The 16,152-nt window shown below is 36.9% G+C and overlaps 1 protein-coding gene across 1 annotated transcript; it reads right to left on the reverse strand.

The window, feature by feature from the left end:
* Window positions 1-1,153: 1,153 nt before the first annotated feature.
* Window positions 1,154-11,968, reverse strand: LOC106918917 (desmoglein-2-like protein). The gene is made up of 14 exons (XM_014989001.2): window positions 11,653-11,968; window positions 10,438-10,560; window positions 9,122-9,277; window positions 8,884-9,025; window positions 8,630-8,793; window positions 8,391-8,525; window positions 8,095-8,280; window positions 7,365-7,645; window positions 6,494-6,636; window positions 6,177-6,395; window positions 5,595-5,825; window positions 5,173-5,294; window positions 4,684-5,073; window positions 1,154-3,277 (listed from the first exon to the last, which is right to left on the reverse strand). The coding sequence occupies exons 1-14, from the start codon at window positions 11,704-11,706 to the stop codon at window positions 2,270-2,272; spliced, it is 3,354 nt and encodes a 1,117-aa protein (XP_014844487.2). The 5' UTR covers window positions 11,707-11,968; the 3' UTR covers window positions 1,154-2,269.
* Between the last annotated feature and the right edge of the window lie 4,184 nt (window positions 11,969-16,152).

The raw sequence follows: 16,152 nt of genomic DNA on the forward strand, positions 1-16,152 counted from the left end.
GCATTCACTTTGGATAAAGTGTCTTTCAAATGTATGCATATCCTTAAGCTTTTTTTTTTTTTTTTTTTTTTTACATTTTGTGACATAATAAGCTACAAACTTCATTGTATTTTATTGGATTTTACTATGCTGGACCAACACAAAAAAAGTGCATAATTTAAAAGAGGAAGAAAAATTAAAATTGTGTTAAAGAATTTTACAAATAAATAAAAAGCCAGTACTTTGCACCTGCAATTCATTTCATGTTAGCCTCTACTAACTTTCCTCTTCTCACTAACTGCATATTCAGACACAAAGGTAGTTCACCTTCTTCTATTTGCAAAATACCTCAAACGTGCACCATTTCCAGATTATGCATTAAATGATCAAATAAGCTTTGGATATCATTTTGTAACCTTTTCCAGTGTTTATTTCCCACACAGTTTTAGCTGTGGCCTGTCTGCACTGGTGTTTGATTTCCAGTATACTGTCTATTCACTAATCCTCTCTAACAAACCTGTGAGGCCTTAACAGAATATCTATAGACAAGTAAGATTTAATTACATGCAGACAGGACAGGTTTGTTAAGAACCGTGTGACTCCAGAAAGCACTTGTTTGACTGGATTTTAATTTTGAATTAACTGATTAAAAAATACATGCAAAAGCTGGACATGCAAAGCTTATAACAGGTAAAAGAGTTTTCTTTCAGGCTTCACCTAGATCATCTGGCACTAACTCGTCTTTTTGTGAAACCTACTCTGAGAACCTTTTTGTATGAGCTGTCTCACAAGGCAACCTGTTGTTCCACACAAGAATGCTACTGTCTGCTTGGATGAATGTGAAATGTGAGCTTTGCTTAATGGAGGAGGGTTTAGCCAGCCTCTCCCTAGAGTCTGACTGTATTTGTCACACAAAATTGCAAGTAAATTCTTTGAGCACACATAGCAAGAAAGTATTTCCAAAATTGACAAGAGATGCAAATATTTTAAAGCTTCCTATTTTCATTTTAATTGAAAAATGTAATTGAAAAAAAAAAACATTTTGGAAGATGCTCAATAAAAGTTTAGGAAAATAGATTACAAGCATTCTTCTCGAACTGCATGACTCCTCTAAATGTTGCAGTTTGATCACAGTGCATCAAAATCTAATTTATAAAAAAAGACAGAGCAAGCCTTATTGACAAAAATGTTTTTATTAAAAACAAGATTTTTAAAAGTAACATTCTGTCAGATGTGATCCATACCCATCGATTTAGTAAAGTTCCCAAATTAACTCACACCTTTAGAATTAAAATAAGAACTGATGAAAGATAAGCTAAATATACACAAACTCATATTCGTATCTAAGACAAAGTAAAAATGTAGTTCTAGACTAAACACGTATTGTTTTATGATTTTATACTGACATCAGGTGCAAATAACAGAAACAAATCTTCATTTTCAGGCCAGTTTAGCTCCAAGGCTATTCCATCAGCATATGACAAAACAAGACAAAAATACAAGCAGCAACAGCAGCAAGAAACCGTATCACCATGGCAAAAGTTACTATTTTGCAATGTAATTCTATATTATTCTAGGAAATCCAAATTACTTAGTTACATACAAAAAAACAAAAAAAAAACAACAAAACAAACAAACAAAAAAAAAAACCTAACAAAATGCGAGATAATTAAAAAGCACAACACCTTGGAAAAAAAAAACAGGACGACACGATGAACACTTTGGCACTTATCAGTTTCCATGTACAAATAATTGCAAAAATACCAACATGTGATACAAAGGAGTGACAATAAAACAGTGATTATTAATAAAAAATATATATATGTTTTTGGTAAGCTGCATTTATTCCATTTTAATAATATAGAAAATAAGTATATTTTTCCAAGAAAATTACACCTTCAGATAAAATAGGAAGTGATGCAACTCTGCCTGTTATAACAGACATTAAGTCATAAATGTAAACCTTTTTAAAAATGTTTTTTTTTTTTTTTCTTGACTTGTTCTTTACCTAAAATAAACATAGGCTTCTCAGTGCTATTGTATGGCATGTATAATATCATACTTTCACTCAGTGGGGGGGTGAAGAAAATTATGCATCAAAGAAGTCAGTTAATGCATTCATGGAACTCTTGACACATACGTGTTTTCATGTGTAAACGCAGTCAGTATTTGAATAAAGCCAAAGGCCAAGGAGTTTGAAGTCTTACCCAAATCTCTCTATGCTGTAGTGCATTTCTTAACAAGCATATACATGTGTGACCTCAGCGGATAAGCAAAACAAGGCAGTAATTTATGTGTTTGACTCGACATTTCTCTCAGTCACAGAGACCTTTTTATGCTGAACAACAACCCTCTGGCCTCCTTGGAGCCTGGGTGTGGTTGCGAGTGTAAAGTCTTCTTTAGATCCTGCAGAACCACGTGAGCCTGCAGAAAATGACTTCACCTGAACTCCTTTTCCTCCCACCTCAAATCCTGCCTGTGAAGACCTCTGTGGTACATGAGCAGAGCTCTGCAAGTATTGTGTGCTGTGCTTTCCACCGGAAGATCCATTCTCAACTACAAACATCTGAGTGTTTGTAGTTGAGACGACTCCCTGTGAGGAGCCCTGTGCCATCTGCCCAGACACTCCATTCACTCCCACTTGCCCTTCAACCAGCACCACACCCTGAGAACTTGGGAGGCCTCCAACTTGTATTAATCCTTGACTGAGCCCAGGTTGACTCACCTGACCAACCACCTGCTGAGTTCCCCCTGACACAAGCACCATTTGGGGATTTGACTCAACTACATACATGGGGGCAGCTGCTGTGTAGTACATAGCAGGCTGCTGTATGAGAAGTGTTTGGTTAGGGATGACGACTGTCTCTTTGACTTTAGGAAGCGTTGCCGAAGCCTTGGCGTGCTCAGTAATCCGCTCCTCTTGGATGAGGGTAGAAGACCCAGATGCTTTGTTGAAGGTACTGAGGGTGTTGACATTGACAGGCTCTCTGTCTCTAATCTTCTCTGTGTGGGTATGGACCTGCGTGTGGGTCGAGGTGGATGGCCTAGCAGTGAACACGGTTTCCTTCGAGAGATTAGAAAGTCCCACATCCACCGAAGTGCTCTCCAGGGACTTTCCACTGCAGATTTCAGCCAGAGTTTTAAATTTTGGCCCCAGGTCATTAAGGAAGGCAAGATCATTATCATTTTCAAGGAGGCTGCAGCATCCCACAGAAGCTCCCTGCGAGTCGTCTTCCTCGTATTGATAGATCACTTCCTTGTCCTTCTCCAGATATTGCTGTGGAGCTTGTCTTGTTTTCTGCAAACAAATGAGAGCAAATTAGATCAATTACACGACTGAGTGAAATGCAGTTTCACAATGCTCTCTGAGTAAAAAATGCGATGAAAAAATATGATTGACATGCAATTATGTATCTAGACTTTAGGGAACAGGCTGAAATCCAGTCTGGTGTACAAATCTGACGTACAAAGCCAAGGCAAGTCTCAGCTCTTCAAAACATTAATTGGAACAACCAAAACCACAGTTATAACATTTATCAATGGTTTAATGAATATGGTTTAATGTTTACCTCAATAAAATTGCAGTTGTATCTTCAATGAACATTATTAAAATGGATATTTTACTTTACTTTGAATTGGAGATTTAGGTAGATTAATTGGAAACTACTTTAAACATGTTTGCATTTCTAGTCTAATCTAAGCAGTAAACAAGTTCCAAAGAAAGGAATGAATGGTTCAAAAATGAGTGAGGCATAAAGTAACAAATGAGAATAAACATTGGATTTTTAAATAAACATAAGAAGTTCTTCTAACCTGACGCGTGTTTTTTATTGATGCTAAATAAAAATAAGGTATAAGAGTAAAGTTCAGTCTTTTTTTTTATTTTTTTTTTTATAAATAATCCAAAGAGGGATATCTGTATGAGACAGGATGTTGCCACACCAAAAAAATAGACGGCTGTGAACCATTACTACAATATTACTCAACTTTTAAACCCTCTCTGGATAATAATTTAATAATATTGACATCCACCTCAGGAACATTTTATCAGAGGCTAACAGCTTTCGACTCACGTTATGTCGTTATTCCAGTGTTTCTAAAACTTCACACGATGAAATTGTCTGAGCCAGCACACTGAAGGCTTTTTCCTAGAGTAATAACCTTCAGTACTTCTGCAGCTGTAAAGTGTTTATGATTTTATTCACCCTTCCTATAAAGCTGAAGTAGTCTGCCCTCTGACTGAGCTTTACGCTGACCTGTTCAAGAGTGTCTGATTTTGTAAGCTCTCATATTCAGCACAGAGTATAAACCTGACTCAGCGATGTTTACCTTAGCAGTTCTTGGATACGTTTTTTTTTTTTCTTTCTACACCAAGTCTTTACTTATTGTAAATGCTAGTTAATTGCTAGCGATTATTTAAAATAAGACAAACCTGGAAACTACTTTTATTCATTTTTTTTTGTTTTGTTTTTACTGGCATGTTTTTTTTTTTTAATTATTGAAATTATATACACTTAAAACCTTACTTTTACTTTACTTATGATTTACATTAAATAAACATTGCTCATGAAACCTGAGCTCTAGAGCTCGTGCTCAAGTCAAGTCTGAGGGTAAGTCAAGTCTTAAACCTATGTTTGTGCTAGTTAAGTTTGACTTGGGTCTAGATCATGGGCTTGTGTCCCAATCCCTAGTTGACAAACTTACAATTGAATAGTATTGCCCCAGATAATGCTCTGGCAGGGCCATTCCATCGAAGGCTGTCAATCTTTGCTTGGAGAAGCTCATCTCTCGGCCCGTCATAGTCCCTGCGCCCATGAAACCCATCTCTCGGCCCGTCATAGTCCCTGCGCCCATGAAACCCATCTCTTGGCCCGTCATAGTCCCTGCGCCCGTGAAGCCCATCTGATCTTGGTTTGCATGGTAGTAGTTGTATTTGTTGTCCATCCACATCTCCTCTCCTGTCAGGGTTCCACCCCCACCCATTCCAGCACCAGCTAAATTGTCAAGGTACGCAGCTCCCCCAGACATGTTGATGTTCTTTGTATTTATGGTGCTGCCATCAACATCCAATGGAACTTGGACAAGAGGAACATCCTGTGAATTAGAAAACAAAAGAACCCTCTGTCAGTGACAATGCATTCTACAATTCGAAAAATCCTCGCATTGCCTTTGGATGGTGAAATCTCTTTGCACCTTGTCTTCCCCCTGTCCCTCGGTGTGATATGAGATGAGATGTTCGTTCGCCTCGAAGGGAATAGCCTTAAAATCTCTTGCGGCATTTCCACACAGGCAGAAGAGCAGCAGAAGGGGAATCACTACAAAATACATTGACAACAATGTTTAAACAGTGATCGTGCTTAGTAAACAATTTTGATTAAGGCACTTCCTTTCTTCAATGAGCAGGTTTAAGCAATCAAAAATACAGCAACTTATTGAGTCATAGTTGTGCAATGTAGGCATAAGTCACACATCTCTTCAGAAGCCACCTAAGACCCACCCTATTTTTGTTTTAATCTTTCTGTTCATGCAACTACTTGTTCTGTTAGTTGTGTTGTGACTTAAAGATTCTTATCAGAATTTCCCAAAAGCGTAAATATCCCAAAGTCTTTACTCACACAGAAGGAGCAAGAGTCCCAGCAGCAAGAGCAAGATACCGCCAGGTCCAAATTTTACATTGCTTTTGCTGCGTAAATTGCAGGCCTTGGTGTTTCCCTCACATGTGCACACAGTTATGTCGAGTTGCTGGAGATCATTGCACGACTTCCCTTGCTGGTCCTTGACATTCAGGGTCACTTTGTAGTTGCCAGGCCACAGCTTTCCCTGGTTTCGAAGAATAACCGTGGTTTCTAAAGAAAGACGACACCTGATTGTCAGATTTGTAACCCGATGGGGAAGCTTATTTTCTACTGTTAGTTTAACAAAACCAAACCGAAAAGGCTCTATTTTAATTTCAGCATCAAAATACATTTATTTGAAAGATAACTATTTTTTTTTTCCTGTTTTATTCCTGTTACTGCAACATTTCACTAGTAATCTTACAAAAATACATTGGGTGACATTAGCTGTAAGAAAACTGAGTTTGAGTTTTATTTAATCTAATTTACTACTATGGGATAATCAAACCTGAAAAGGAATTATGTAATACTGTAAAAACTAAGGAAACTATTCAACAAAAACAAACAAGGAAAAAAAAATACCATTAAAGGGCTCTAAAGTCCATTTGCCTTTGTTGTCATCAATCACATTAAATGTAAATGGTTGTCCATTGGGGTACATATCTTCGTCCTTTGCCGTGACATAGATTGCATTTTCACCATAGCACGCGGTTTGAGCTGTTGAGGTCAGTTGTGGACAATGGTCGTTGTGGTCCTCCACCTGAATGGCAATGGTTCCTGTTGCAGTTTTTGCAGGGATGTCTAAGACACAGTTAAAGGAGAAATAAGTCATGCTTTTTCTGTGCAAAACATTGATTTCAGGCAAGAATTTAACCAATGCCATATCTTCAACAACTTACCGTCAGATATGCAAATAATTTTGGCATAGTATGTTCCATTGACCAAATAGATTGACTCTCGGTCAGGATATTTATTCAACCTGATTTCTGCAGTTTTCTCATCAATGGAAAACCAGTTGTCCGCATCATACAACTTTGCATACCTGCAAGTAAAAGAGCAAACAATTCAGTTTAGATTGCTTTGGTTTATTTATGTAGCTTCAATTATTTTCAAGAAATTTTACAAGACCAACATTCAGTTATATGAACTCAAAATGGGTCTAAATTAAATTTATATCAATCCAATACATAATATTCATATTATGTGCTTTTGGATTCAGATCCAATACCTCAACAGTCAATAACTATGAATTATCGTGTAATATTAGTACAATACTGTCAAATTCAATTGATCTTATAATGTTATTTGAGAGGAAGTAACTTAAAAACCTACTTCATAAAAGGTTCTACATTTTATAACCTTCTTTGTCACATGAAAGGTAAATGCTACAGAGATTATTGTTGTCTTATAATGTATGTCCAGCATTTTAAATGAAGGGACATGGGGATGTGATATAATACTTTAAATAATTCTGTATGTCAAGATTTGTTCACAACACTGAAATATTAGTAAAAGGCAGGAGAGCAAGTGACTGTTTAGGATTTTCTTAGAATAAAAGAATGGATAAGTGAATGTCTGCAGTTTGATCAAGCATATGTGAACTGAGGAAGAATAAAAACAACAAAAAATACAGCACTTCAAAGTCAGACCTTTGTGTAAGTAGTTTGAAAAATAATTAACCTTTTCCATGTTGCTATTGAGTGAACAAGCAGGTTGGTTTGAAGTGCAAAGACAGTAAAACAGGAACATCTGCTATGTGAGAGACATTACCTCACGTTTGTGGCAGTCTTCAGCGTGTCACTGTCAATAGCAGCGTACGTTGCTATAACTTGGGTCAGGGACGTGGTAGTTATTTCCTCAGAGACGGTCACCACTTTTACAGTGGGCTGGAATCGAGCCCCCTCTTTCTGATTGACAACATTGATTTTGATGGGATACGACTTGGATGATGAAGCGCCTGAAACCACCGTGCTGCTGCCGAAGTTGTACTCTGCAACATTTTTGACCCTGATTCCGAGACTTAACGTCTTTATTTCCTCGTAGTCCAAAGCCTATTGAGAATAAGCAAATGATTAGCAAGAGATGCAGGCTTTCAATATTTAGCAACAAAATGTTGTGCTTTAAGATTCCAGGGCGCTATCCAGATGCTGTCAGAAAGAGAGGTTAAAGCCATTTTGGGGAATTTTGGATATTTGCAAGACCTGAAGAGACTCTTAACTTGCCGTCTTGTGTTGATGGTGCCAACAAATAAGAATTATCCTCAGTTTGGGCTAAGACACTCATGCTCACTCATACAAAAAATGTTTAGATAGGCTTCCAGAACTTCTAAATTGTTAATGTGGCAGCATTTTCAAAAATGTTTGTGTGTACCAGGTCAATTTTGAATAATGTATTAGCAAAGAATAGTACAAGTGACTAAGAGTTAGTCACTAATAGTGCCAACTGTGCCACAAGCCTAATATGATGTGCATTAAAAGGTTTTTATTTTATTTAAACAGACCTTAATAATTTTGATGACTCCCTCGTTGGTCTTTTTGTCAGTTGTGATTTCAAAGTAACCTCCCTCATTTCCGGAAGCAATTTCATACAAAGCACACCAGCTGTCTGTTTGGTCCAGATCCAGGTCAACTGCTTGTATCCTTAGAACTTCAATACCGATTGTGTTCTCCTCCACTCGTCCTTCATACTAAAAAAAAAAAGAAAAACAAACAAACAAACAAAAGAGAACATTCAGATTGGGACATTATCAATACAGTGTTTAATAGAATAATTGTATGCTGGTTGCGTCAAATGTACCGTTTCTTGTGCCAGTGTTGGTATATTGTCATTTATGTCTGTGAGTCGAATCTCAATTTCACCAGTCCCTGTGTATCCTCCTGCCCTGCCTTCCATGTCAGAAGCCAGGATGGTCAACTTATATATGCTTTTGGTCTGGAAGAAAAAAAAGACATTGAACATAATGAAACTAAGTTTTAACTCAGTCATGACTCTGTGCTTACTTGTAAAGCTCAAATGAAAACTGCATGGTGACTCACCTCTCTATCTAGAGTGGTCTTTGCAACAATGACCTCTCCTGTTCGGGAGTTGATGGAGAACATCCCGGCAGCATTAGTGCTCTCATCTATTCTGTAGAAGATCCTGGCATGGCTAGTGGCCGGATCATCATCATCCGTTGCTATCACTTTCATGACAACAGTACCTAACAAAATAAACATAACATAGTTATGACACTGCAGCTGACGCATTTTTTTGTAACCCAGATCAAAGATGTTTTGTAGATCTTTAATACCGAGTTTGCTGTGTTCGCTGACTTGTCCAACTTGGTCCATCTTTATGACAGGAGTGCAGTCATTAATGTCCACAACATTAATAACGAGAGTAATGTCGTTCTCAGCACGAGTCCCATCTTGGCATTTTGCCACACCAAGAAGCTAAAAAAAAAAAAAAAGCAGAATATATTTTGACATTTCATTCATTTTCACTATATTTACAAAAACAACAACGAAACAATTTTTGGTTGCTCTTACACGATACTGTGCAATTTCCTCTCGGTCCAGAATGGAGTGGACCCTAACAAAGCCAGTACGCCGGTCAACAGAAAATCTGCCCTGTGGGTATTCATTTACACCAGGACCAGTTAAAGAGTATGTTATCTGCTGATGTGTCTCCTTGTCTGAGCGAATCTGCAACACAGATGCATAGACGAAGATGAAAACCACAAGGAAACATAGCTTATTCAAACAGCAGGAATCAGCATATCGCATTTTAAGCATTCGTAACTGGAATGTCCTTCACCTTTATTTTTCGACATTATTATAAAATACTTCTAATATAATTTAAAAGGCATGGTACCTCAATTTGTAATTTAGAATTTTTTTTGGGGAGTAAATTATCTGGCAATCCTGTAAAACAATGAAAGTGATAGCTTGGATTTTTTTTTAACTGAAGCTAACAGTTTATTCACCTTTAGTTTATAGATATCATGTTGTTGTGAGTTTACAGTGAAGGACAAAGAGGTACTTGGACAGACCTCCTATTTTAGCCTAGTTCATCTATTTAAACAATCTTATATTAAAATATGTTCATATAAATGAAATACTATATGAGCAGCGATTAAACCCCCACCCTTCACACGATACTGTTGTTAAATTTGTTGTCTCTTCTGGGCTTAAGAACCATGAAGTATTGCGCTAAAATTATCTTTATTGAGGCTCTCAAAGTTATAGCTGAAAAATTGTGAATTTTAGACACAGTTTAAGATCTACAGGCCAAATTCAACTTGTATATTTATAATAGGTCTGTCAATAGATTAAAAACTTCTGATTAATTACCCTCTGGCACTGTGATTAATCGTGATTAATCACTACGCCTAACTTTGTTAGCTTGAAATGTACATATGCGCGCAGATGTGTTTCTCGTAGGTATGGTGCTCTGGGCAAGTCCCTCCTTCTCTGACACTCCAACCAATTAAAATACAAGTATCTGTTTTGTTTTGTGTATAGGTAATGTAATTTCCCAGCACTCAACAACAAGTATGGAAACTACACGTACACAAGTAGTAGAAAACTTGTTCAGTTTGCTATTACGTGGGTATCAAAGTGGCTGCTCCACCCATTTCTGATGCTGCCCTGGTCAATTGCCCATATAGCCTATATCAAACAATGTAAATTTTCCAAAAAAAAAAAAGGTTTAAGAGAATCTTTTATTGTCTCCAACAGAACACATCTGAAGATTCTCAGTTTTTCAGGTATGTATTTGTGTGTTCTGTGTTGATTTCGAAGTGTGGCTTACGGGATAGCATTTTGAACAAGACTTTGAAAAGGGAGGACAAACAGGTGCACACCTTAGCAATGTGGTCGAAAGTGGTGTAGTCATGTCCCTCGGTAAGGTTTCTGGGAGCTAGGATCCATTCTCTTTTCTGCCTCCTCAGTACTTCACCATGTCCTTCCACCGTCACAGGAACAAGCTTCAGGAAAACAAAAAAAAAAAAAATAAAAATAAAAATAAAAAAATCAGCATAAAAACAAGAGATCCAGATGTAATAATTACTAAGTCATAGAAAACCCCACTGCTGCTGTTTTACATCGATTTGTAAACATACAGGTCTGGGAAAAAAAATAGTACTGCAAAATGCTGCAATTCCATTCCATTTCAGCGTCTATCAAATTCCAGCTCAAGCACACATTATTCTATGTTATGAGTCACTGATTGAGTGATTGCTGTAACCCAGCAACATTGTGAAAGACATTGTGAAAACAAATATGGGCTCTTCCACCAGATATAAACCATAAAAATTATTGTAGCATTAGAGGAGCGTTGAAACCACGACGTTCACGTTATTTTAATGCCTTGTCATTTTTCCACAAATACGTTCCCAATAAAAAGTAGGTATTACATTTTAATTTGTTTTCAGTATTTTGTACAGTGAAACAAAACTGTTAATTTTTGCGTACTTTCAAATAACACAATGACAAGAAACACAATGGACTTTTTTTCAAGGTATAGAACCATCTTTTGTTTGTTTCCGTTTATTTAACTAAGGCTTCCTATAAGAATGTGTCATTGGATTACATTTAAACTCCAAATTTAAACGTACTTTTCTATAAGAAAAAAGCGGTAGCTTGATAAATTCCCCACTCATCCATTTTTTTCTTTAAGAAAGAAAGGAACTTCTTCATTTACCTTCCCTTCTTTCTTTTTTTATTTACTTATTTATTTATTTGCTTATTTACTTATTGATGTTGCTGAAATATGACACCAGAACCTAATTAAACTTTGCGCAGCTCTAAGTTTTCAACATTCAATATGTATGAGCTATGGCTGGATTAGAAAGAAACGAGAAAAAAAAATAGTTCCCCTTCCAAAAAGACAGGGAAGGGAAAGTGAGATTCTTTGTAAACACAGTCACTTCGCGTTATAATGATTTTACCGAAGCGAATCCGCTGTCATTACCCTTCGCATTAAGTAGAGCCACACCTGTTGAAAGCCCGTCTCTCCATTACTTTAGGAAGACATATTTGGGGAAGGGAAAGAAAACAGAACAAATGCCGTTACTTACAGTGAGGAAGTATATCAGCAGAAAGAAAAGGCTGCATCTGAGCAGGGAATCCATCTGTTAGCAAAATACGAAGTTTCTTTTTTTTCTTTTTTGGTCCTCGTTTTGAAGTGAGATCGCTGGAGTTGAGATCCGGTGTAGTCTTTTGTTAGCTGCTGTAGACTTTGACCCGGTGCAAGAGGAATGAGCTGTATATCAGCTCATGGGCGTGTCTTCTCCTTCTTTAGAACACTCTGGATAAGAAGTGATACCAGAATGTTGTGTAAAGCTTAATAGCACTTTTCTTTTCTACAGTAATGGGAAAATTAAGGTGGGGACGAGGGGAGGAAACAATTTTAGGCGAGGTAACAAAATGAGTCAAGACTTGTCAGACCCAGCTATGTGGACCTAAAGAGTTAATGTTTGAAATATCCCCGCATTTGCTTTGGTACTTCATTCTACCTCCGGTAAAACGCCACAGTATCCCAAGTATCCCGTAATGTTGCTACATCAGTCCGTATTAAACACCGTAAAAACGGACAGCCCTAAATAAAATGTCAGTTTCTGTGGTTTTCAGTCGTTTTAAAATGTCCTGGCTGTTCTCAGTTAGTCAGCATTTATTTAGCTCATGTCTGTAAGTAGACTTTACTCATAGCTTTAAAAGGGTTTGAGCTTTCATTTCTAGGTTGTAAGACTACAAATAACAAAATCCATTTTAAGAAATAAAAAGAAGCGACTTCAAAATAAAATGTTGTAAAAATAAAACCTAAAATCCAAAGTTAAATGACCACCTTTGTTTAACACCAGGTCAAAAATGTAGTTGATTTAGTCACTGGGTCACAATGTAACTATTTATTTATTTATTTATTTATTTATTGTCATTTCTACTTTGACATTTAGAACACTCAACCATATTTTCTTTGTTTGTTTTTGTTTTAGCTTTTTGCTTCTGACAACTGCAAGATCTCATACAACAGTGTGTACAACTCATACAACATGTAAGCATGTCATTTTTTTTTCTCTGAAATGTCTTCACAAAAATATCCATGTAATAATGTCTGGCGAAAGAGGGGGAGCAAATTTATAGGGGTGGCTGTTGCCCCCCGTTGTCCACCCTTTAGTTGCGCCAATGACATCTGGTTACGCCAAAAGGAACTTTAAGAAACTGTCCACTCTTGATCCTTTCCACTTACACAACTTGATTTAAGCTTTCTTAAAGTGGGTACAGATTTAGGTAAATTTGAGAAGTGGTAGAATGAATTATTTTTATACTGTAACTCTATCAGCATATCTTTCAAATAGTGAAGGTTTTCATAGCATCTGTGTAACGGATTCATTTCGCAAACTTGCCAGCAGAGGGCCTTGGGTTACTTTAGGCCGTTCCTGGAATCCTCTGTTGATAAAATGCATTGCACAGCTTTTTTTGTATTGTGGAATATTTAACTAGCTCTGCTTTGACAATGGAACATTGTTTTAATATTGTCTTCTAGAATCTGAAGGGATTCATAACTTCTCTAGAAAATCTTTTTAAAGTACATGATTAAAATTGGTCTCATTACTCAAATGGTGTAAAATTTCAATTAGTGATAATGAAAGTAGAATTACATCCTTTCAGTTTTTACTTAATATGAGATCATGGCAAGACTAAATAAAAAAAAAAAAGGAAAAAAAAAGAAAAGAGAACAGAGTGTGTTTGACCAACATTTTCTCACTAGTCTGTTAAATGTCACCAGGGTTCATGAAATTCTAAATCTGAGATTCACAGATTGTTGAGTCATGAACTTTGGCAGCGCTAGACCAAACTATATGCACGTTTGAGCTTGAGCAGCTGTACTATTCTTGATTTTAGTGTAAAACATGAGATTTATAAAAAGAAGAGGGAAACTACTCACTAAGAATGGTCATAGTGCTGAAACACACACCCGCCCATGATAAAAGGTATGCTATGGGAACTACAATATCGGTTTCATCTTGCTTAATTGAGCATGTAGCTTCAGTGTAATCCTCAGACATTAATCATTTTAGTCACTAAGAAAATGTTGTTTTTCATTGTACTTCTTAATCAAGTTAATCTCCAGTTGAATGGTGATTTTTGGTGGAGCCACAGTGTGTGACAAAGTTACAAAAAACGTGTGCAACAGAAACGTATTGGATAGTAATAAGGTGTATCTTTTAGAACATGTTAATTAAACGGTATTTAACATTGCTACACTAATCCAGCTGAGCAAGTCTATTATATGCAATAGGTGTGTTTCAAGGCATTCAAGCTAAAGGAAGTAACCAAGCCACTTTTTTTTTTTTTTGCAATGCTAAAAGCTTTGAACAAAGCGAAATGCATTCCGAAGGCACTCTCAGTAACTGTTACTAGTTTGCCTTAAAAGCCCACTTTATTTTGTGGTTGAGATGGATCCATCATTCTCCACTTTGGTTTGTGGATGCAGATTTTACAGAAGCCTTAGCTCCAGTTAACTGACATGAAAACAAGGTGGGGCAACTGTACAAGACGCAACGCAAATTTAGGTATGGCCTGGGCTGGCATGGCATGTGCTCCATGTACTGAGCAATAACTGATTGCAAAAGTTGACGAATGTTATTATGATTGCTGCAAAATATTCTTCAAGTAGTACATAAACAGTTGATGAAGATTTGAATGCCGTAGCTCCTTCAATAAGTATTCATACTTAATGGACATTTTTGTATTTCGTCACGTCACGACCACAAACTTTAATACATGTTTTTGAACGTTTATGGAGCAACTCATAATTGTGAAGTGACAGAAAAAAGATCCCTGTTTTTTTTTTTCCTTTTTTTTTTCTTTTCTTTTTTTTTTTGCAAATGAAATCTGGAAAGTGTGGTGTGTGTATTTGCAGGTCACCTTTCAATCCAATTGCAGCAGCAAAATATGTATTAGAAAGAGGAAAAAGTTTGATAAAACTTCCAGAGCATGTCCTGCTGTAAGTCAACATTTCCACTATTTGCTTTTGTTCATGTTTGTGCAGACATGTACACAATGCCTTTGTGTATTTAGTCACTTATTGTACTTCACACTGTACACAGTGTGTATACAAATCTTGCACCTAAATTCCATTGGGCTTCACTTTACATTGACAATGAAGACAGCTGATTCAACTTGATTTATCTGGTTTCTGGTTTGTCTCTCCAGATTTGTAAACTGAACCACATGGCTTTCCCTGTTTACAAAATAGCTCCAACTGATTCAGATCGAAGGGGGCATCTGTAGAAATAGTCTTTCTTGAACTGCCATACTTTCTCAGCTGGATATGGGTCTAAATGTTGACTAGCCCTTTCTCACCATGAATATGCTTTGATCAAAAATGATTACAATTTGGCACCTACGTGTTCAGAGCTTTTACCCTGCTGAAAAGGAAACCTCTTTCACTTTTGCAGTTGCTGAAATATTTTCTGCCGGTATTGTATTTCACTCTATCCATTTTCACATTAGTTACAACTACATCATAATTCTGCCATCATAGTGACAGTACTATGTTCAGGGCTATGCACAGAGTTGACTTTCCCTTCACTGTTATCATATCAGCATGCATCCCATCAAGTTCTGCTTTTGTCTCATCTGACAAGTTGATTTTTTTTTTCTTGACACTCTTCTGTGAAAGGATAGATTTGTAATGGATAGCCATATCTTTGCACGTTGGTAGTTGAGCAATACTCTTTTAATTTTCAGATAAAGGAATAAACAATACTCTTTTCATTTTCAAAATTTGGAATACTGTTTTATAGCCCAATAAAACAGTGAAGATCGACACACCTTCAACCCAGACCTGTCTACTCTGTTACTTGGCCTACACAATCTTGATTACTCCCTAATATTCTCTGGCAAGCCTCAGCTCACGTGACACAAAAGCCTCACAGCAAATAAGTCAGAACAAGGTGTATCGGGTGGTGTTCTTTTCTGGGCGTATACCCAGGAAAAAGGTACATGTCAGATGTCATCGTCAGAGACTGTCATCGTATTAATTATTGTTCATAACAGAGGGAGTTAAGGACAGTCTGCCTTCAAGCTTTTCGTGTCACACTGTCTGCTGTCAGATCAACGTGTGATTGAAAATAGTGTGACGCAAGCGCTGACACGTACACACCGAAACAGCAAGAACAATTCCTGGCCAGGTGTGTTACCATTTAGTCATGCTGTGTGATTCGGAGTCTGTCCAGACAACTGACTCACTGTTCACTTTCTTAAAAGTCAACAAAAGTTGGGATACCTAAACAATTTAAAAGAAACGTGCTTTAACTTTTATTTTTGTTGGTGGGTTTTGTTTTTATTCCTTCATGAGTGGTTCAGCTGCAAGAAAAAAAGAACTGAAAGACACATAAACAGAAGAGTGCTCACTTTCTAAACAAGAAGAAAACCGAGAATAGTAAAAACTTTCACTTTAGCCTGCGGCAAACTACAGAAAGGATCATTTGCTCAGTGTTTCTTTTTTTTTTTTTTCACGTTTTCACCACACTCGCAGCTACATCTCCTTTCATTATGTCCACACCCATGAC

Source organism: Poecilia mexicana, unplaced genomic scaffold (assembly GCF_051168715.1).
Source record: "Poecilia mexicana isolate PSO_F unplaced genomic scaffold, ASM5116871v1 scaffold_17, whole genome shotgun sequence".
In the NCBI taxonomy this organism is placed as follows: domain Eukaryota; kingdom Metazoa; phylum Chordata; class Actinopteri; order Cyprinodontiformes; family Poeciliidae; genus Poecilia; species Poecilia mexicana.

Excerpts from the sequence above, each read along its gene's own strand:
- LOC106918917 (XM_014989001.2), bottom strand. The coding sequence starts at position 11,706 with ATGGATTCCCTGCTCAGATGCAGCCTTTTCTTTCTGCTGATATACTTC. Across the intron at positions 7,646-8,094 it reads GAGTCATCAAAATTATTAAG|GCTTTGGACTACGAGGAAAT; the intron begins GTCTGTTTAAAT and ends TATTCTCAATAG. Across the intron at positions 5,295-5,594 it reads GGGACTCTTGCTCCTTCTGT|TGATTCCCCTTCTGCTGCTC; the intron begins GTGAGTAAAGAC and ends TGTATTTTGTAG.